This window comes from Calonectris borealis, chromosome 1 (genome assembly GCF_964195595.1).
Source record: "Calonectris borealis chromosome 1, bCalBor7.hap1.2, whole genome shotgun sequence".
Taxonomy (NCBI): Eukaryota; Metazoa; Chordata; class Aves; order Procellariiformes; family Procellariidae; genus Calonectris; species Calonectris borealis.
Genome location: NC_134312.1, coordinates 152455688 through 152477742, shown reverse-complemented (window position 1 = coordinate 152477742; position 22055 = coordinate 152455688). Strand labels below are relative to the sequence as shown.

The 22055-nt window shown below is 42.1% G+C and overlaps 1 protein-coding gene across 1 annotated transcript; it reads left to right on the top strand.

Annotated features, from left to right (window-relative positions):
- Positions 1–13621: 13621 nt before the first annotated feature.
- Positions 13622–20226, top strand: CFAP97D2 (CFAP97 domain containing 2). The gene is made up of 3 exons (XM_075138722.1): positions 13622–13737; positions 17170–17250; positions 19683–20226. The coding sequence occupies exons 1-3, from the start codon at positions 13645–13647 to the stop codon at positions 19803–19805; spliced, it is 297 nt and encodes a 98-aa protein (XP_074994823.1). The 5' UTR covers positions 13622–13644; the 3' UTR covers positions 19806–20226.
- The last annotated feature ends 1829 nt before the right edge of the window (positions 20227–22055 follow it).

The window sequence follows — 22055 nt, the reverse complement described above, 5'->3', positions numbered from 1 at the left end:
GAAAAGAAGGCCCGTATTAAATAAACAAACCCGTTTGGGCGTTGGGAGCAGGCCAGTCTGTCTCCTGGCTCCATTTGATCAGCCGCAAAGCTTGCTCTACCTGATTGCACAGAAGAGCTGGGAATTCAGATTTCAGACTTGTACGATTACACATTAAACAGTAAGAAACAGGACCTGTGTCAGTATTCAGTGCCAAACTTTGGGTCTTGTAAAGTCAGTAATTGAAATATTCCTTCCCTAAAGGTCTGGCAAAAGCAGAGCACAAAGTTCAATAGAGGTCTATAGATTATATTCTTTCAAAAAGTAAAAAAGTCAAATTACCTTTCGTGCAGACAATCAATCCTGCTGAGGAGGCTTAGAACATCCCTATGCAGAACAGCCCAGGTACATCACAGTCCAGCATGTCCGAGAAGCACAACAAAATGCCCTTTCTCAAGCCTGCAGCGAAAAGGAAGAAAAAAAAAAGAGGGAAAAAAAAACACCATCAAATGCTTTCCCACTCTAGCTATGAATTTCAGAAGTGAGAGAAAGGCAAACAGAGTAAGGACAATCTATACATATATTAAGAAACTAGTATAGAAAGAGCCAAACTATTAAAGGACAGCAAGAAATCAGAAGGCAAATCCTAAGTCAGTCACATGCGGTATGAAGTCTGTAGGCAAGAAGTTGTCTCCGCAAGCTAGAAGAGTACGGTTGGGCAGCCCGTCGTTGCTTGAATCATGGCAGGTACAACACATAATGAATTCCCTTTATTAAAAAAAAAAAGTGAGATATTGAAATATATAAGCAAATGAAAACTTGGGAAGGAGCTACAATGGCAGTGGAAGTCAGCTTGTAGGAAAGCCGGGGGCATCTGCGTTTTCCAACACAGGTATTGGGCTAACTCTGAAGGAAATTGGCAAGCTCACAGCCAGAAAAGGAAGCAAGCAGTGAGTTATCTTAAGGAGCTGCCTGACTTACTGTGTTCTCCTTGTCTGCATAGCCAAGTGATACATGTAATTTGATAAAAATACTTTTATAGCACAAGACTCTGAAGGGATTTTGTAAAGCACAGGCTTCCATTTACCAACATCCATGCCGTAATTCCCTCCTCCTCGCTGCCATATGTCCAGTGTCCTCTGTAACCTTGTTGTATTATCCCCATTCCACCTACCACATGTCGTCTCTTCTCCACAACGCTCCCCGCTCACTGCAATACTTCCACTCCTCTGCCTGCTGGTCCTTTGCATCCCCCATGACACCTTCAGTGCTCCCTGTCCTAATAACCTTTAGCATTTTCTTTACCATAGCCCCCATTTCACCTGTCACAATACTTTTGACTCCCCTATTTTTGTCTCACCTTCCAGCTGGACAAGAGGCAACACAAGCAACAGCCTGAACAGAAGCTACAAGAATGCTGATCAGATAGCTCGCATTTTAAGGACATATTGACTCAGACTGGCCAACCTGTTGTTGCCTCTCAGATGCTGCATGTGACAAACAGTTTTGGAGTATGCATGTTGTACAGGTCTGTTTTAACACTCCGTACATGCTCACAGATAAAAAGGAATATACAAGGCTGTTGCTTTTGCTCCTTCGCCACACATATACACACCTTGAACATATTTGCACAAAATAAATACAGGCCCACTGAGTCATCTCACTGAAGAAGAATGGCAAACAACTGTTATACACAATGCTGTACACAGGCAGAAACAAGGACTTTCAGCTATAAGCAAGTCGATGAAGTTTAGCTATAAGCAAAGGAAAATGGATCCTATTGTCGGGATCTACCCCGAACAGGCTGACAAATTGAGCTTATAGATCTTTTTAAAAACATATTATCTTTGTACTTGTGCTGATTCAGTAACCAAAGAAATTTCTTCTACAGGCTGATACTGGGAACTGATAAATCTTCCCCAACAGCATCAGGGAGAAACCTGCTTCCATGCTCTAAATATTATAGACATCTCAGAGAAAATATTTTACTTCTCTCTGTTTGCCTTTGGTGCATAAAGACTTCAGTTGACCTCATTTCCCCGTCTGAAGCTTTTCTCATCTGCAGAAAGTTGACCCCAAAACAGTCATTAAAAAAAAAATCAATTTATCAATTCCCTTCCCAGCACTTGCTGCTGTAAGAGTTACTCTGAGCAGATGCTCAACAGACTGTCCTTCCTAATTTGCAGTTATGTTCTTTTCAGACAGTCATGGCACTTCTCTCTCCCTTATGTCCAGGAAACAAAACAAGATATCTACTTATAACCCAGTTATTATACGTTCACAAAACCAGGGTATACATAAATTCCCCACCCCTTTGCGCACCCAACTTTGGAGTTAGAATCCACCACTCTTAAATCTAATTTCATTTGACCCAGCATAAATTCACTGTGTTATCTAAGGTGATGGTTGCCCCTCACATCCCAACCTCAGGTGTTGCTTGCAACCTCTCTCTGTGCTAGTATTGGTGCTCATGAGGGTGTGTGGTGTACCACATTTGCTGGTTAAAAAAAAACCCACAACTGTCATGACTCCCATTTGTATATTATGAAAAACAAGAGGCCCATAAGCCATGACACTCTGAAATGCTTTGCCAGGATCATAAGCAACCTGAGCAGAAAGGATCCCAATCCAAAGGTGTCACTGAGGCACAGTGGCATGCTGGGCAGCTTTAGGAGTGCGTGTTTACCCACAGCTGCCAGGCTGTTTTCCAGGATGGCCTAGCTTTACCAAGAGCATGGATATGTTCAGGAAGGCTGTGGCAAAATTCAACCATAAACCCAGCCTTTCCTTTAAAACGTAGTGAAGTATCACCAGCGTCTACAGTTAAGCATAAAAGAAACTACCAAGATGCCTACAGAATCAATTAGCAACAATCAGAACAGACCAACGTTAAAAACAAAACAGCAAAACAACCCCCTAGTAATAAAAAAAACTGTACAGCAAGGGAAGAAAGAAAAAAAAAAAGCTGGTACCTTCTTACACTCTTCACCGTGGAATAAATCAAGCTTCCTCACATGAGAATCTACAAATTGTTACTTGTGGCTCTCTGTGCTGTCCAGCTACTTTTCTGGTTTCCCACCAGCCCTTTTCTGCTGAAGCTCTTTGACAGTGCTTTCATGTATCACTGTGCTAGTTTATTTTCTGTTGTCTCTTGTTTTCTTGACGGAAGGCTAAAAGCGTTTTGCTTTTTCTGTAATAAACATCTGTCTCCAAATCTACGTGCCACACAGTCCAACAATGTAAATGAAAGCAATGTTTCAAAACTCACATGAATATGTATTTTTAAAGATGTTAAACGCATTACAAGAAACGGCCAAAGAATGTGCATTGCTTTTTTCAATATCTCCATTGTTGAAATGAAACCTCAGCAGCAGCATATCACATGTGTGTGTGCGTATTACAGATAACATGTGCAGGCAACATGAGGTTTGCAGCTGCTAGCAGTCTGATCAAAAAATCTAGGCGAAGTGAAATGCTGCTTTTTAAGATGTGGATGAGTCTGTAAATGACAATATCTTTTCCAACTTTTCTTCATCCAAGCCATATGGGTTTATATTATCAGCTCTTCAGAGGATTCTTGGGTCTAAATTAGACTACAAAGAAGGTCATTTTCTGTGACTCATTTGTGCCAAGCAAGGAAATCATTTCCTCTCTTGATCTACATGATAGCTTTCTCTCGGGAGGAAACAGAATATAAGAAGCTTTCTAATCATCTTTTGCATTATGCAAGAAACTAACAAAATACAAACCTACAGTCCCCTGGGTACCACAAAGCTGCTACCTATATTTATGTGAAGGAACAACATATTTAAGACAAACCTAATGAAGTATCACTGTAACACAAAGCAAGACTATGATGTGATGACTGAGCAAGATACTATGATTGAATTTTAGGAAGACATAGGTAGTTTCAACTAGTAATATCTACAGCAGGCCTAAAGGCAGCTACTATCCATATAGAGATGCTGCATGGTATGACGACTCTGACTAGGGTGACCCAATAAACATTTATGTCTGGCAAAGTGAGTGGGGAGGCAAAGATGTCTTTAGTAGTGCCTCTGAATCTTACTCCCTGACTGAGTGGTAAATTGCAGTGATACCTTTCACAGTAAGATAGTAAAAGTAGTCGGGGTTTTTTTGCTCCTGAAGTCCTAGAACCAACCAACTGGTCAGGAAAGGGCTGCAGTCCTTCCCCCAGTCTCCATGCATTGTGAAGTATGGCAGAAATATAATGAACCTATGTAAGTAGGAAATTAAGAATGAGTCTGTGATTACCTGTGTCTCCAAGGGCTAAGTTTGCATCTGACATAGCTACAGAGGAATGAAGAAACAGTAATGAAATCGCTTGTATGATTAGTCTGGCAGAGAAACACTTTGGCCATTATACTAAATGAAAGAAGGAAAGGAAGAGAACGATGACAAGAAGAAAGTTTTCATTAGCAAAATGTCAGCAACAGTGACAACAAAGCACAGATTTCACAAAATTACAAAAGTGACAAAATTTAATTGAAGGAGAAACATGGGAAGGAGTGGACACTACTGAGATGACTGTTACTGAACCGGGGGGGTGTGTGTACCAGTATATACATGCATGGGGCACTCACACACAGGATAAAAATAGATCTGTGCATCAGAAGCAGGAAAACTGGGGATTGCACTGCGGTTACTACGCTTAAAGCAAAGATCTCCACTGTGACCCCTCAGTACAGGAAGAAAAGCATGTCTACCTGTTGTTCTTACTACTTGCCTTTTTAAAAAATCTCAGATTTTTGCTGGTTGTTGCTGGAACACTGGGCCAGGAAGAGGCCAGAAGGGGGAAAAGAAAAATGGCTTTAATTACAGGAAAAAGGGGCCAGTGAGAACTGGTTGTTACAATAGCTGAGACAATACAACTAATTTTCATGTTGTATGTTTTTTTAATCTTTTTTTTTTTTAAAGAGCACTTTGCTCCTTTAATTCTTGTTCATCACTTCTAAAAATCTGTCAGTCTAGTGTCCTCCTAAAAAATGTAACTATGTTAAAATTTCAGCAGCAAGCGCAGAATGTTCAGGATTCCAATGAAGTTTAGCAACATGAAACACCTTCTGGTTAAACTCATAGAAGCATTGTGTTCTGGGTCATATCTGCTTTACTTGAGCCTATAAACTTTGGTTTCCTATTAAGGAACAAATCCCTTTATCCCTCCATAAAAGATTATAATGTAATAAAACGGCATTAAGATCTTACAGACAAAAAAAAAAAAACCCAGTGATTATGTACAAGAATGAAATGTGGTGAATTTTACTGCAGTTTAATAAGTATGCATCCATTCTCATCTCTCCCACATTAGCCTTCTGTGGAACTGCTGTAACTAAGTGAAAACAGCAAATGATCTTGAGAAAGAAAAACTGAGCAGCAATGGGACTTTCTACTTTTTTTTAAAATACTGGGTACTGCTGTTTACAAATATGTGGTTATGCAAGCAGGCATATAAACACCCATATTTCACAAGTCATTGCATATTGGCAGCCATAATCATCACTTTCATATCTTCTTTGCTTTTATGTCACCAGCTCATCTGCAGTCTTCTCTGTTCTTTATGAGAACTAATTTGACAACACAGGACTCCATCCTTACTCTCCAACTCCAAGGCAAAGCTTCAGCCCCCCTCAATTTAGCAGCACCAGTAGTATCTCTTCTGAGGGGACTGCAAGGAGAGCTCTTACCCCATCTTCTCCCTCATATCCACCTCAGGGGATTGTACAGTCCCCAGAGGGAAGCCACTGGGATTATACTACCAACATCTCCCAAAACCACCCATAAACCAAACACTTCTCTGTCTCCCAGATATGTCCCAGTTTTGTGGTATAAGCAAGCTATATATGACAGATGCTATAAAGTTTACATTGACTTTGGGAAGCTTTGCATAATTCACCCACAGCCGGCGCCGTGAGTGACACAGCTATCCCACATGCAGCTATAAACCTTGAATAGACTTTTCCATGTAGTCACGTGTTTACTATGGGTTAGATCCTGTGGTCTTCCATTTGCTCAAAAACCCCATTGAAGGCAACACTGGTGGGTCAGCTTGCAAATGCTACCCTCTCCCTGCATGGTGAATAGCTCCCATTGAACCCACTAGGATTACTCATATGTGTGAGTAACTACTAACGAGAGCAAAAGTAGCAAAATCCGGTCCTCATTAGGGACTGCTAATCTGAAAAAACTCCTCTCTCAGTCAGTAGTACCACTCAGGCAGAGCGACACTGCCGGCGAGGTGCTACCCAAAAAAGGCAATGTGGCGCAATTCAGCACCATGTTTTTAGCATGTAATTCTTTAAAGCATCGGCTAATTATCCAGGCATGACTGCATGGAGGAGCTCTCTCCCATCACAGTACATGAGCAAAGATAATCTTATACCATGAAATACAATTAGCCAGCTGGTTATTTGGAGGTTTTTGGAATAGAAGCAATTTCTCTGATCTGGGAGATAAAAAAATCAAAGCTGAGTTAAAAAAAATCATACCACACTTGATTCCCAAGTATTTAATTACATATTATCATGGGTAACTACTAATCGGCTCCAATTATGCAATCTTATTTTATTGCTGGTGGAAACACATTTATAGCCACTATATAGTGTGTATATTTAAGTCAATATCTGAATAAACAGTCTGGAAAACACATCATTTGTACCCAGATTTGGTTACTAGCATGATTATCATCTGCCACCTGCTGGAAATAGCTGTGATATCTCAGCTAAGTTCCACAGATGGAAGGTCTGGTCACTCATCGAACAAGCACAAATGTCAAAGAGCAAAATATGCTCCCTGTACCCAGGAGCTTATTCGTCTTGCACCCAGTGGGAAAGTTTAATTTGCATATGGGGGTATTTATGTGCATTCAGAGAGAAGCCATAACATGACATTGTTTAAACAAACAGAAATTTAATTTGCTATTGAGAATAATGTTATCTGCCTGTGTCTGACCAGAAGGCAAGATATATAATCTGAAACCAATGCACCCAGCTAATCCCATCTCAAGCTGGCATAGCGCTCTTGTCACTCTGCTGGAAATGGCACAATTGCAGGTCCCCCTGCACCATCTTCGCAAAGGATTTCTTCCTCTACCCAATATAGTCTAGCATTGTCTTTGAGCCTCATTTGAAGAGACTGACCATTCTGGCTTTATGGAGCCCAATAAAACCCTTAAGAAGAACAAAACGTGCCTGTCCAAGACATCTGCTCTCACTCCAAAAAAAAAAAAAGGGCAGAGAGAGGGTTTGGATGAGGTATTCCTCAGAGTGCCAGAACCTTGTAACGTGCTGCCTCTCTGCCAGCAAACCAGAGTAAGTAATCCAAGTAAGCCAGAGGCTAAATCCGAAGGCAGGACTGCAAGACTCGCTTTGCTCTCCCGCTTGTGTGGAACAGGCTGAATAGCAGCAGGACACACAGGTAAGACTAGCAGTTCTTGTCAGTGTGCTGGCTTATTGCATCTGACTGGCCGATGACAAGACTAATTGTATTGGTGACATTTTGCAATTGGGAGGTCTCCCCAGGCCAGTGGGGAGAGAGAGCCAGGTACAACTAGATTAGAGTTTCAGAGCTTTTTTTTTCCCAAAAATCATACCCAGGCCCTTAAGCAGCTGATTTCTATGTGCCCAATAGGTTTAGAAGAAGAGCCCAGGGTTCATGTTTAGACAGTGCTTGCATTCAGGGAAACACAGTGCCTTTCTCTGGGTACTTTTCAATTATTTCTCAGGTCAAAGAAGGAGAATCAAAAATGAAGATGGGGATACAAGTGGTTTTTGAAGGTTATCCAGGTCTGTGGGATGGAGTGGAGAAAGAAAGAGAAAAAAAGAACACATATCCAAGGACCTAATGAAATTATAACTAATAATTCCTCATTTTCTCCCTTAACTTGTTTTAGCCATTATAAAGCAATTGGATGTTTATAGCAGTAAGAAGTAATATAAGCCCTGAAAGCACTATAACAAACCTAAACCACTAAGCAACAAGAATTAACACTGGCATCTGCTATCACGTGCCTCCTGTGGAGTGGAGGGGCCAGGTCTGCCCGAGGTGCGCACCGCTGGGCAGAGGCGCCTACGTCCTGCTGCAGTCTTCAGCATTCACACAGGGAATGCTAATCACAGCCCATTCCCGTAACACGTGTGCACCACCGTGCACCCACCTACAAATACACGAAACAATGTTTCTGTTGGCATCTGCTTTTAGCCGAAAGCTTTTGCTGCTTCTTAGGAGGTTGCTATGCTTCAGGCCCCTCCAAGTTTTCTCCTCTGGGCTGCTCGTAGGAGGCTACCACCTCTCTTCCAGCAACGTGGGCCTTGCCCGCACTGGCAAGTTGCCCTCATTCCAGCCGCAAATTTAGCTATGCCTCGTGCTGACAAGTAGGCTGAGGTTTGATCTTGTAAAGCCTGACAAGGGTTTGATGCAAAGGAGAGACCCACAAATTAAAAAACTGCCAGACAAAGAATCAGCAACACTTCCAGCTTGCCCACACCAGAAAACTTCTCATCGCTACAGTGACATTTGTATTCAGGAAAAGGTTAAGTTCCCTCTGCAGACAGGGCACATGGCTGAATGCAGATGCTCGCCTTGGAGTGGATGGGCCTGCCGGGCCAATTCACCCGGCCCTCTGTCCCAGGACGTGCTGGCCTCTGGCTACAGACCAGCTTTTCAGCAGCAACAGCCTGCTCCCAGTTACCTTCTCCGGGACCTTCTGGGGTTACCCAGAAAGCGCTCCCCTCCTCAGGCAAAGGTGGGGGACGGGGCCCTGGCCTCATCTCTGCGTGCGTGCTCCATAGCACCCGCACCGTAAGACCAGCCTTCCTCAGAAAGCTCAGGACTACTGCACAAGCAAACTGACCTCGACGCGGAAGCTCAGTCAGTCAGCCGACAGTCCTCTCCTCTCCCTCGTGCCCTCCTCCCACATTAAAACCACTGAGGAAAATCAGTTATCAGCACTAGTCTACTTGGCATTTTTGCTGTAGATCAAGGGAATCCTGGATCTTACCAAACATTGTCTGAAAGATTTAAAACTGTGTATGTAGACATAAACATATGTATATATAAATAAAACTGCATATAATTATGGCAATGTTTTTCCCTTCCTCTTCCTCTTTTCCCACCCCCTTTCCCTTCTCTCAATTTCTCAGACAATAAGTGGGAAACAACCTTTTTTTTCTCCCAGCCAAAAAATAATTCCTGCTCAAAGCTTCCAGAAAGGGTCAAGTCTAAAGGAAGCATCTGGTAAATCTGCTTTTGTATTGCAGTGGGAGCCATAGCCCTCACGTCCCCTTCCCTTTGCACCACTCAGCGCAGCAAGCGCTCGTGCCACACTGGGAAGGGCGTGCTCTGCCGCACACATACGCACGAAGACACACTCTGCGTGGCTGCAGGCAGCCCTTAGATGGAAGCGGCTAGGTATGCTGCGTGCACAGACGGAGCAGGTCCCACTCACTCCAGCAGGTTTTCCAGTTGCTTTTTTTATCCCCCTGACTACTGATGGACTCTTCAGTCGGGTGGTTTGCTTGTGAGTTACATGATAAGGGTGTGTGCTCGCAGGGTCAAAGTCACAGCATTGGATCCTATCATGTAACATACTGAACCAACCAAAAAAAAACCTGGCTTCTCTCAGCATCTCCAAATGCCCATCCAGGGACAAGCAATGAATGAAAGGAGACTGGGCCTGATCCTCAAGCACACCAACAAATTACTCCAATCCTGCAGTTCAATCTATGTATGTGCGCGAAGTCGGTCAAACACTTCATAGAATAAAGTGAGGAATTGCCTTGACTTTAAAATAACCAGGAAAGCTGTCAGCAAAAAAATAAGGACTTATTTTCCTCTTCACACATACAGAAAACCTTTAAAGCTTTAGCAAATGTACACTCTGCCTCTTACAGTTTCTTACTGTATATACAAAGTTCATAGCAAAAGCAAATGGTGGAAAAGGCACTTCTGGTCACAGTGAGCAACAGTACCTCCAAAAACATGATCTATATTGGGAGTGCAGCAGGAGAAGAAACATCTTCTTTAACTTATTCTGTAATTGGGCCATAAGCATAAGCAGCTGCTGTAGCAGGTAGCTCCTGAGCCAGCCCGAGCTCTCCTTCTGGCTGAGATGGTAAGAGAGGAAAGGGCAGCAACTCACTAACCTTGCAACACAGTTGCAGGGGGAAGTAACTCAAGATTCAAATTCCTAGCAGCAATACCAACTGCAGAACTTACAGTCATGTATTATGTGAACAGGTTTGCTCAAAAATCAGACCAAAAGAAAAAAGAGATTAAAAACCAAACCCAGAAACATATGAGAGCCGTAGGGTGCTGAGATCTCAGAAAAGAAGCTCAGCACACTCCAAGATTGCTACATTCAAAAAGTAGACTGGCATTGTCACCTTGCTTTTATACTGCAGAAAACACTCTCTGCTTTGTGTGAAAGCTGAATGTATACATGTCTTGATATATACTGGAAAATGCATTTTTTTGCAAAAATCTTCTTACATTCATTATCTACTTATTTCTCATCTGTTCTTCTTCAGCAAGTAGCTTTTGCTATCAAGAAATTATATGCAAGTCCTTCTGCACACAACATGGAAATTCCCATGGCTGTCACTTCATAAAATTGTATAACCTACAGAATAAGTGTTTCATAAATATCTGTTTTATCTTGTAGAGGTAGTAGGTCCAGTCCTCTGGTTTGTTAAGGATACTTCACGAATCTGCTTTCGCTAAGCACTGAAATGTGTGCTGGTTTAGGCTGGGGTAGAGTTAATTTTCTTCATAGCAGCTAGTACGGGGCTCTGTTTTGGATTTGTGCTGGAAAGAGTGTTGATATAGTTACTGCTGAGCAGTGCTTACACAGAGCCTAGGCCTTTTCTGCTCCTCACCCCACCCCACCAGCGAGCGGGCTGGGGGTGCACAAGAAGCTGGGAGGGGACACAGCCGGGACAGCTGACCCCAGCTCACCAAAGGGATATTCCATACCATATGAGGTCATGCTCAGCACATAAAGCTGGGGGAAGGAGAAGGAAGGGGGGACGTTCAGAGTGATGGCATTTGTCTTCCCAAGTAACCGTTACGCGTGACGGAGCCCTGCTTTCCTGGAGATGGCTGAACACCTGCCTGCCGATGGGAAGGAGTGAACGAATTCCTTGTTTTGCTTTGCTTGCGTGCGCGGCTTTTGCTTTCTCTATTAAACTGTCTTTATCTCAACCCACGAGTTTTCTCATTTTTACCCTTCCGATTCTTTCCCCCATCCCACCAGGGGGAGTGAGTGAGTGGCTGCGTGGTGTTTAGTTGCCGGCTGGGGTTAAACCGGGGTTAAAACGCTACTCTAAAGAACCCCTGTTGCAGCTGTAAGTTTAGACTGTGAAATTAGAAAGAGGTAGGACCTGCTGTTCCTGTCTTCCAGCACCATCTTCTGACAAAAGGACCTGCTGGACCTCAGGTAGTTCGACATTAAGACAGTCAATTTTGAAACTGTTGAGCTTTGCTTTCCTTACCCCAGAACAAAACAAAACCCACCACCACCAAAAAACCCACCCAAACCCAAATTTAGAATGAATGCATATACGGTCCACATCTTTTGAGGGTAGAGGGAGCACAGGCAATGACAGAGGAAGTTTAAAGCCACTTCCTTCTGTCACAAACTGCAATTGAGAAGCAGCTGGGAAATTATGCCAAGTGATTTCAATTTCTTGGCGGGCCATGGTTCCATCAATGTAAGAGGCTAAGTTTTCCTTATATTTTAAGGGCTTCATCAAAATCAATTAAAAGATTCCTTTCGGATCTGTCCATAACAGGTCATTACACATGTAGCATTTAAAAGACTGAGGCCAAGACCTTGCCAAGCAAATGAGGGTCTAAGTATTTCTACTTGTTCAAGAGCAAAATATAATTGTATTGTGTGCACAGTTAGATTTTACATATATTTGAAGAAATGCATTTCAACTCTGTACTCTGTATTATTTTTACTGACACTCTCCACATCTTCCTGTTATATTAACAGGAAAATAATAAGAACCCAAGCAGCTGGAAAAACCTACTCTTCAATTCCGTCCATCCTTTGTCTGAAAATAAGGGTGTATGCTTTACAGCTCAAAATGAGTATGTATCAAGGTTTTAATTTTATGTCTGCTTCTGTTGTTTAAGCACCATTTCACATCAACTGCAATAAAAATAACAAACCCCTATATCCAACCTTACTTTGCTACTGAAATGTAAGAGTTAATCAAGAAACAGATTCAAGAGAGCACTGGCCCTGATTCTGTGTTGGGTAGTTGTGTGATACATGTGTTGCTCTTCCCCTGCACCCACATGAGATGCTGTATAAGAACAACGTGCATGAACAGCCTTGTGCTAAAATGGAATATCCCCTGGTTCATCCTTGCACAGACCCATTCTGGTTAGCAAATTTTGGTACTGTCAGCCATAGGTTCCCTCCTTACTTCCCAATGCCCCAGTGCTTTTATATAATATGCGTTATCCTACCTGTTTTAAAATCATAGAATCATAGAATGATTAAGGTTGGAAAAGACCTCTAAGATCATCAAGTCCAACCGTCAACCCAACACCACCATACCCACTAAACCATGTCCCTAAGCGCCTCATCTACACGTCTTTTAAATACTTCCAGGGATGGTGACTCAACCACTTCCCTGGGCAGCCTGTTCCAATGACAGCTTCAAGTTGCAATTCAAGTCTTCTCCTTAGGAACTACGGGCCTTATCAAGAAAATGCATGAGCCAAAAGCAAAGTCCTTCAGCAGCCTGCTGGACCCAGCTTCAGGGTGCTCTGCACCACAAGGGCAGAAACGTCAAATGAACTGTGTCAGCTCAAGCCCAGCTTTGGAGGAGGCCAAGCTGAGCTTGAATGAGCAGAAGCACCTTTTCCTTTTTCAGGTGGGCCTGAGAAAACATCTTTGCCCGTTCATCTCCCTGCCAAACGTAGCCTACAAAGAACAAAAGCCAAGATGGCCCTGCGTGAGAACCAGTGGTCAACTTGGTAAATAACTGGCCTATGCACATCTGTTTGAGCTTTCCGTAACTCATTAGCAATGAGATGACATGCAGATAAAGAAAGGTGGAAAGGCTATTAAAAAAGAGAACTATTTCGCTATGAACACATTTGTTGGCTTTTGAAAAGTGCATACTTATCAATGAAAAAAAATGTTTTAAACAACTTATTGCAGTACAAAGGATGACACCTCCCACTGTGAGTTTGCTCGGAGCATTACTGAGGCGTGCAGTTCAATTCAAGGCTCAGTAAATATAGCCCATTATATAGTCCTTTGCATATTTACGGTAGTGTGCGAAGCATTATTAATAGCTTACACCACTGTCTTTCCTTCATCAGCGGGAGGTAGGTCTAGCTAGTGAAGTATAATTGGTAATCTATTTTACAGATGAATAAAATACTCCGTGGAATGCTTTGCTATAACATTCAGTTCTTGTTTGCTATTCATTAAATATATTGTTTGAAATGCTACCACCAGCTATTCATTCTTTTTCTGAGCAGCGATGCCATGACAACCCCCACGTGACCGGCTACAAACATACCACAAGTCTCCAGGGCTTTGCTTTAGGAAAGGCTCAGACTGGTATTACTCATACTTTTTTTTAAAAAAAAGCTCAGATTCAGAGATGCTTTATTTTGTGCAAGATGCATCGAGCCTACCAGCCAATTTTACCATGTGGCAACAAATATCTTCAGCTAAAATGGGACAAAGCAAAGTATGAAGAACACAAGAAAAGGGTAGGTACAACTGTTTGATAAAGAGCAGAGGCCTTCATGAAAGAATAATCTTACTCAAAAAGGCTACAGCATCTCTCTACTCATTCTTAATGCTGTTATGAAAGCTACTGATCTGCAGTAAGGTGCAGGAGACACATTTTAAGAATATCCAGCAAATATAGGTATAGCTTTTGTATCCGTTTAGAGTTATCATAATGATGTTCACCAAATTTAGAAGTGAAAAAGGTTTGGTCAGTCATCTGCTCCAAACCAGTAATAATGCAGGACTGCTCCCTCTTGAAAATCTGTAAGTAGTGAATACCATCAGCGATGATTCAACTGTATTGCTACCTTAGGAAGATTGTATCACAATATAATTAGCTGTAATACGAAGAAATAGTTCTTCATGATTTCCAGACCGGGTCTGTTTCATTAACTGTATAAAAATATCTTCCTTCCTTCCTTCCTTCTATTGTTCCCATAATTTGACTTGCAGGTGGAAAAAAGTTAAAGATGAGGTAGAGAATTGAATTTGACATATTTTTCTAACCAGATTGACAATATTTCAATAAATAAATAAATTTCCTTCTGTGTGAATTAACCTCAAGAGGCTTGCTACTGTATATAAGCATGGCTATTTAAACAGTGTCTCTTTTAACGCAGGGAACTGACATTAGTGTAGCTGAAATACTCTCGGCATCCGCTGTGCATACAGAACTCTCCTTTGTTCAGCGCACAGAGCGCCTCATACATGCGTTAAGGCATTAAGAGGCCAAGAATAGAGGTTAGATATCATCGTGATATATAGTGAAGAAATGTATTTATAGAGAACAAAACATTTCCCACGACTCCTCTGCTCTTGGATTAAACACGAATGTTAATTTCTGAGTGCAAGCAAAGAGAAAGAGTAACTATCATGTTGGGCAAAGGATGGCTTAGAAGGTACAGAATTTTGTTCCTTATTACAGGGTTCACACCAGGATGAAGCAATGACTAACAAGGTCTCCGGTGACCAAAGAGCGGCCTTTTCAAGTGTCCCTGTGTTGTCATGCTGGCGCGCTCCTAAATTCCCACGCTAGTTGCCCGGAAATTTCACCGTGCCTTCCACTGGCATAAGTTCAGGCTTGCTGCGGTGAACGCCAGCTACCGGAGCAGCGGAGCCTGCGGGCTGGGGTAACTGAAGGCAGCAGGGCAATTCGGCAGGTTGTCCTGAATGACACAGCCCACACGTGGCAGAGGCTTTTGCTCCGCCAAGAGAGACAGGGATCGCTCTGAGAAAATGTAAGGGCCTCTGCTTGGTGATATGCAGGCTTTGCATTGAAGGAGCTCACAAAAAAAAGAAAAAAACACCACCAAAAAACAGAGCAAGAGAGAAAGGGGAAAAATAGGGAGCAAGGAAGAAAAAAAGTAACATACAAAAAACCCAGAAAAGGTACATCTCTTGGAAAAGATCACTAAAAATATGGCAATGGTTATGGATAAGTTATAATCTTCTCCATGATGCAAGGGTACAAAAATATGCCAGCATGTTTCTATGTACACAAGAGCAAATACTTCCAGTCTGAATAATTTTGTTATTTTCTTTATGGAAGAAAGGAACAGGGGAAAAACACCAGAGTTACATCTCCTTTCTGCAACGTTCTGCATAGAATTAAATATAAAATGGCTCCAAAACCACCATGGCTCTGGAAAGTGCCACAATAGAGATTAGAGTGGGCTTAAAAAATACCAGGTTTTACCCTTTACAGTTGTGCATATAAGGACAGAAGAGAAATTAATCATAACGCTTTTCAGAAAATGAATTCCATGGAGAAATGTTGTTTCTAAACCCACCTTTTGTTGTTCAAGTTTGAAACAGTTTGCATATCTATAAATTAAAATCAGAGTTTGCATAAATATCACATTTTATTCTTCACACCAGTGATTTCTACTGACTGATACAATAACAACTCTCTTTTACAAATTGCATGTCTTCTTAAAGTTATTTTTAAAGTAACTTAATAGCATGAGAATTTAAAGCACCTGAAGAAGCAGAGGAGATAGCAGCAGCAGAAGCCAAAACCACCAAAACCCTCAGAGATTTACCAAGTTTAGTTCTGCTATCCAGTAAATATCAGCTACTTAACATGATGGGATCCAGAAAGGACTAAAACGAGCGCTCTCATCTCCCCCTGAAATCAGGTGGAGTTGAGAGCAGTAACCCCCTTCTGGGATCCCACCTCCTCAGAGATGACTGTCACAGAAAAGCAGCTGAATGTTTTCACGAGAAACCAAGCGGTTCAAGTGAATTTCAGACGAAGCTAGAAACTGCTAAACATTGTCCCAGTCAACGCTCTAAATTATTCGCCCTGTTATAAAAGCAAGGAACCTGTCCTGGTAGCACGTATGACAGGTCTGCCATCAGGGATTCAAGCTTGGTCCTCGGCTCAACACAAAGCTGCTACAGAAAGAGACATGGAAGACTTCTGCTGTACTCAGGCGGTGCTTTGGTCCCCCATGCCCTGCTGCGTGGGGTTTGCGTTGGTGCTGTGCCTGCTACTTACTTAGGGGCCTCTTTTTTTAAATAGCAAGTATTTCCCTCTTCTTTCTATATCACTGACTGTGCCTGAGATGGAACGGTTCAAGTATGAGGTATGACAGAGGGAGAATGTTTATCACATGTATTTCATGACAAAAATCGTGGTATTGTTGTTTTAACCAATCCGGTCTCACCCCCTGCAGGACCCCAGTCTGAGAGAGAGTGGTCTCCCCTCTAAATCCTGTCTCACTCCACTCCCCGTTACCAGCTTTTCTTCCATGGGGCTTCTTCAGTCCAAGACATCTCACAGATTATTCTTCTTCCTCATATATTGCATGGCTATTTAGGTCAGGATGGAGATGAATATTATTGTGCTACTGAACTACCAACTCCACTAGAATAATTAGATCCACAATTTGCTTTTGATGATCATTCTTAAGTGCTAATAAGAAGAGGCCCTGGCATACTTTCAACACAAGAAGTCCTTTTCCAGTATTGCTTACCTCTTTCTGGCAGCATCCTAAATGTGCACCCTTTTGGAAGACCTGGCACAGCTTAGGAGTACCTAGGGCTTTCTTACACAAGCCTTTTTATTTCTGCCTGGATGCCTAATAAAAACTGCCTGCCTTCTCTTAGACAGTCTTTCCTGTATCATAACATCAACACCACTGTAACCGGATTGTATGTATTTTTACATTTCTCCAACATAAAGACCACTTCGCATCTCCAGCAGACTTTCAAACAACTGCCTTTAACATTTTCATTTCCCACTACTCTTCTTCTGGGCAAGTCTGGCTTTGCTGATATAATGAATCATATGTTTAATAGTGTTACTGCCGGCTAACAAAACAGAGCACGAGAATGAAAAGATTTCCCGTAACGATATGCAAGGGTATTTCCCATAAAAATGGATAAACATTTCATTTCTGTTGCAGATCCAGGCAGCAAAACCATTAGTGGACACAAGTGCCCCTGCAACATATGGCCACCTTCTTCTGAAGTTAGGGAAGCTGAAGGTATGGTATTGGTTATTTCACTGAGCACTAGCATGCTTACCTTCACGTCTCCTCTCACTGACAACAAAGAGACTACCAGATGGTCACAATTTCAGGGCCTTTTTTTTTTCCTCGGTGCAGTGATTGTTGTGACAGGACTATCAGGATCATGGATACCACACTCCCAGCCGCATTAAATAACTTATTTTGTCTTTATGATTATTGATGAAATCAGAGCGCTTCAGATTAACAAGTGCTAAAGTGTTCAAATAGCCTCCTAAAAGGTGCTTCTGCACAACCATGAAAAAAACATCGCAAATAACAAGAATAGCACAATCATCAAGATACACACAGAGCAATGAACTGAATAATAGGATGTTAACATATTCAAAGCACAAGAAATAACAATGGGTAGCCTTGACTGGCAGTTATCCTTCAAAATCTTACTGCTCCCAAGAGGCAAATTTTTATTAAAAGATGAGAGTGGAAAATAAATTGTTACCTAATTAACTCCGCTCACTAAAAGGAAACAACAACAATTAAAAAAGCCCAAACGTGAGCACAGTAGAAAATACGTGCAGCTAAACCTTGTCAAAGACTTAATTTCCAACACAGTGCCCCTCAGGCAATGGGAGCATAGCCCATGTAAGGACTTCAGAATTAATTTCCTTAAAATTATTTATCATCTCACTGTGCGACATAATAATCCCCAGGCACCTTAAAATCATTTCACTAGCAAAACAATTCCTTTCTCCCCCATGCATAAAATCATATGCTATATTAGGACGTGGATTCATTTGCCGTTGTTGATTCTTTCCTATTACTGTAAAAATAACACTGATAAAGTTCCTTCGAAAATGAAGCACTGCATGACCCCCCCACACAAAGGCATGTTCCTTTGAACTACAGGTCCTAATACATGGAAGTGAGACTGTGGTCCTAGTCTCTTTCTCATCTTCCTCCTTTCCAAACTGCTACAGAAATAAAGAAAAAAACCCCAAACCTCTAATGTTGCAATCCTCTATTAACTAGTTCTTCTTTACAATCATTCTCCTCAAGGTTATTCAGAGCCTGATGGGATTACTTAATGCACCGGTTTTAGGTACCTTTATACTACAGTGTGACCAGCATCTGACCCGCTTTGGTTATAAACCCCAGCAAACAAGGCAGATGCACTAGATTCCCTACAGTAACTTGCTACTTTAACATTAGCCACCCAAAACTATCAGAGCTGGATGAGCATGATTTCTATTCATTGTATACAGGACATGCAACGTCTTTGGAGGTGCCTAGAATCAAATATGGGGAAAAAAAAGGGAGAAAGGAGAAGAGTGATCTAGTATGCTCAAAACAAGAGTATTTCTTCAGTGATTCTGTTCTGAGAGGCTTTTGAGAACAAGATATTGAAGTCCAGCTATGAAAAGTCTGCTTTCCCCGCTCTCCTCCATCCAGCCTCTCTCTGGTTACCTCCAATTCTGCCCTGCTGGAGAAGGCATTCTTGGGACTCAGATAACCTTGAAAATAAGTTTTTCTCTTTGCTTCTCCCCCATTCCTTCCCAATTCCCACAAACACACTTTTAGCATGGATTGGTGTTCTTTGAAAAACAATATGGTAACATTTTTTACAAATTAGACAATGCCCCAGGATATTTAAAGGGATTCTCCCTCCTCCACCGGACTCTTTCCATTTTCATTCCACTTTTGACACAGTTAACTTCAGAGATTGAGATTATTAGTGTCTTCCATTTTAAAATCAAATTTAAAGAGGCTTAAAATCATGCTAACGATGAACAGAACTAGCTTATACTGCCTCATACATCTCTCTCCATTTGTTCGTTACACCCAGTTGTTGCTTCTCTTCTTACACTAGCCTGCAACCCCTCCAGGACAAAAATGGCCTGCAACTGGACCTAATCCAAATCTCACTGAAGTCAATGGAAAAATTACCATTTGATCCAAAGCCCACCTTTTCGAAGGTAACGGAAAGAATCCCATGGACTTCAGAGGAGTCTGGATGAGCCCCATCATGTGTTTTGTTAGTGCCCATCACAACATCCTAGATTTTGATGAGAGTCTATGAAGGCTGCTAGATACACAAATGATAACGATGACCCTGGAAAATACATTGACAAATATTTATAGAAATTCTGCTTATACTGATGAAATGCATTTGCTAATCACGCAGGCTGCTGCTGTGGTTGCAGGAAAGTGTTTCCGGGTCAAATTCACAGCATTGCAAAGGGCTTTCTCTCATTGCGTCACCTTTAAAATGGTGAAACAAAGGGTTGTCTCAACATTAGCACAGAGCTTTACCTGATCAGCGTCTGTCACACTCTGTGTAGACAAGGGGACAGGAATTTTGAACACCCTGTTAGGTATCCATGGTATATCACTGCTGCTTGCTATGGCCTTGTAAAAACAGAAGCGTTTCTTTATCCTTTCTGTACACAAAGTTGGAGGAAGACCGACTTTCCATCATCGAAAGAGACAACTGTTTGCTGCTGGAGAAGATGTCCTGTATCATGAGAACAAAGGGACAAATCGACAACAAAAATGACTATAAGGCCAAAAGGTAATATCAGCAGCACTATTTCTATGTAGTTATCAAGTTACCTTCCCAGTGACAAACATAGCTAAGGATAAACTGCTCTGTGAGGACATTTTAAAAGGCAGCCTAAGGTATAATCAACACTTCAGAAAGCCATTTGCTTGCCCTGTCACATGAAATCCAATGCCGGCTCATTTTCCTCCTACCCTCTGTTGGAGAGAAGATGGCTTTAAATTAGTTTTTCAGTTTAATAACTGAGGGAATGAAAAAAAGGGGGGTGGGTGGGGAGAGAGAGAGAGAACATTGCCCTACTTTAAGGGAAATAAATGAAGCAAACCTATTATGTCTCAGCAAAGCTGTTGTTCCTGCTAAGTGAGTCATTGCTGCTGACTTTGCCAGTTGTTCCTACAGACACTACCGGAAAGAGGGAGATCCAAAGCTTAGAGATGAAATAAAAACAGAGCAAAAAATAGAATTAAAATTAAAAAGAAAAGTGGAGCAGGAAGCAGGCAGAAATCAAAATATAATTTACTGCTCAAAGGAGACTAAGCAAAATATGCCTTGAGGATTTATCACTAGAGAGAACCACCTTACATATTTCTGATTCAGGAGGAAATTCACACCCCGAATAGGGCACAGAAAACCAGTCAACAGCAGGGACAGGCTTTTGAAGTGAAGAGAATGGTTTGTATAACTCAGGTGGCGGTTGTTACCTCCTGTGATTCATTTACAGACTACTTCATGACAGACTGACTGCTCATTGGGCCCTAAAGTGTCTCCAGTCAGCAAAATGCAGCTCAGGTGCAAGTGACATAGGTAGAACTCACTACACGTCACCGTCACGAATATTCTGACATTTGCACAGTTCCTTGGGAAGGCAGAAATTATCTGAAACAGTTGGCCATGTCCACATCATGCAAATCCACATCATAACACTTATGGCTTGTCACTGGTGAATAACACCCAGATCAGTGCAGGTATCAACAAGCGTCAGTTAACTCCGCTGCTGAAGGTGTGATTCCACAAGATATGGAAGGAGCAGAGCATCCTCCCCTTTTTCATTCCCTCTCCCCCTTCCTGATTCAAGTGGCAAACTCTTGTTGTTTTCTTTGGATCAACCCTGGTTTTCATCAAACCTCTCCATTAAGTTATTAAACTTGATTCAGCAGCAGAAAACTAATTCGACAAAAACAAACAAACCTGGGTAGTTTTTCTGCCACTTCCTACGAAGTGATGAATTCCAGGGCTGGTGCAAGGCGTAGAGAAGACCACACAGCTGGGAGCAGTGGGGAGATGAACAGGGGAAGGAAAAGAGCAAGTCCTTCCCTTTTCTGGTGGCAGGAGACTGCTACGAGATCAGCTCAGCTGCCTGGGAAATTACAGTCTAAGAAATCTCAGAAAGTTTCCAAGGCATTTGAGGCAGTACACTTATCTCTGTTACCTTCATGCTTCCCAACTCGGTGCATCTGGTTTGTACACAAAATAAACATATAAACCAAAGTAACTGAAACTCAGACACCGTCCATGCCCTCACCTACAGTACCACACTACAGCAATTTCAAGACTGGAGGGTTGGCATTAATCCAAGATAAAACTAGCATTTTTCCTCTTGTAAAATGCACGAAACCCCCATATAGGCAGGGCTGCGTTTGGAAGATAGTAAACAAAGATTATCCTCTTAAGAAGGACAAAAGGATTGGGTTGCAAGGGCCAGTTAATGCAGATCAAGGAGGAGCAAGTCCCTGTAGGAGAGGTATAAAACCTTAGGCGAATTTTCCCCTGACACAAGATTGACAGCTATTTCACATTCTGGGTTCCCAGGTGCGGGAACACAAACAAGCGCGGAAAAGTTTGATTCTGCTTATATGGTTTTCTCCTCTAGTTTAAATGGAGAAAAACGAAAGCAGGAGCTGCGGAGAGTGAACCAGGAGAACCGCGCCATTCTGGATAGAATTACGAAGTCCCAGCCTCAGTATCAAGTTCAGCGATGGCATGAGGATTGGCAACGAGCTGAAAAATACATGGCCAATGTTGCGAGATATCCTCGTGGGCGGTGTAAATCACAGAGCCGAAAGGTAGCCCTGAGCTTCTGTTCTTTCCTTCCCGGTTATTTCTGGATCGGAACTGCTCACAAAGCGCATTTTGCTGCACTTTTGCGCTGGGGATTAACTGCACGTGGCAGCCAGCCACACAATTAACAGCCTTTCATTTATATAGCCACTCTTATCAAATGAATCCCAGAGTGCTCTTCAGACTTTATTAGGTGATTTGTAAGTGC

Coding starts and splice junctions, on each gene's coding strand:
- CFAP97D2 (XM_075138722.1), top strand. CDS start 13,645: ATGCATCGAGCCTACCAGCCAATTTTACCATGTGGCAACAAATATCTT. Junction 13,738..17,169: donor ATGAAGAACACAAGAAAAGG/GTAGGTACAACT, acceptor TTTCTGTTGCAG/ATCCAGGCAGCAAAACCATT. Junction 17,251..19,682: donor TGAAGTTAGGGAAGCTGAAG/GTATGGTATTGG, acceptor CTGTACACAAAG/TTGGAGGAAGACCGACTTTC.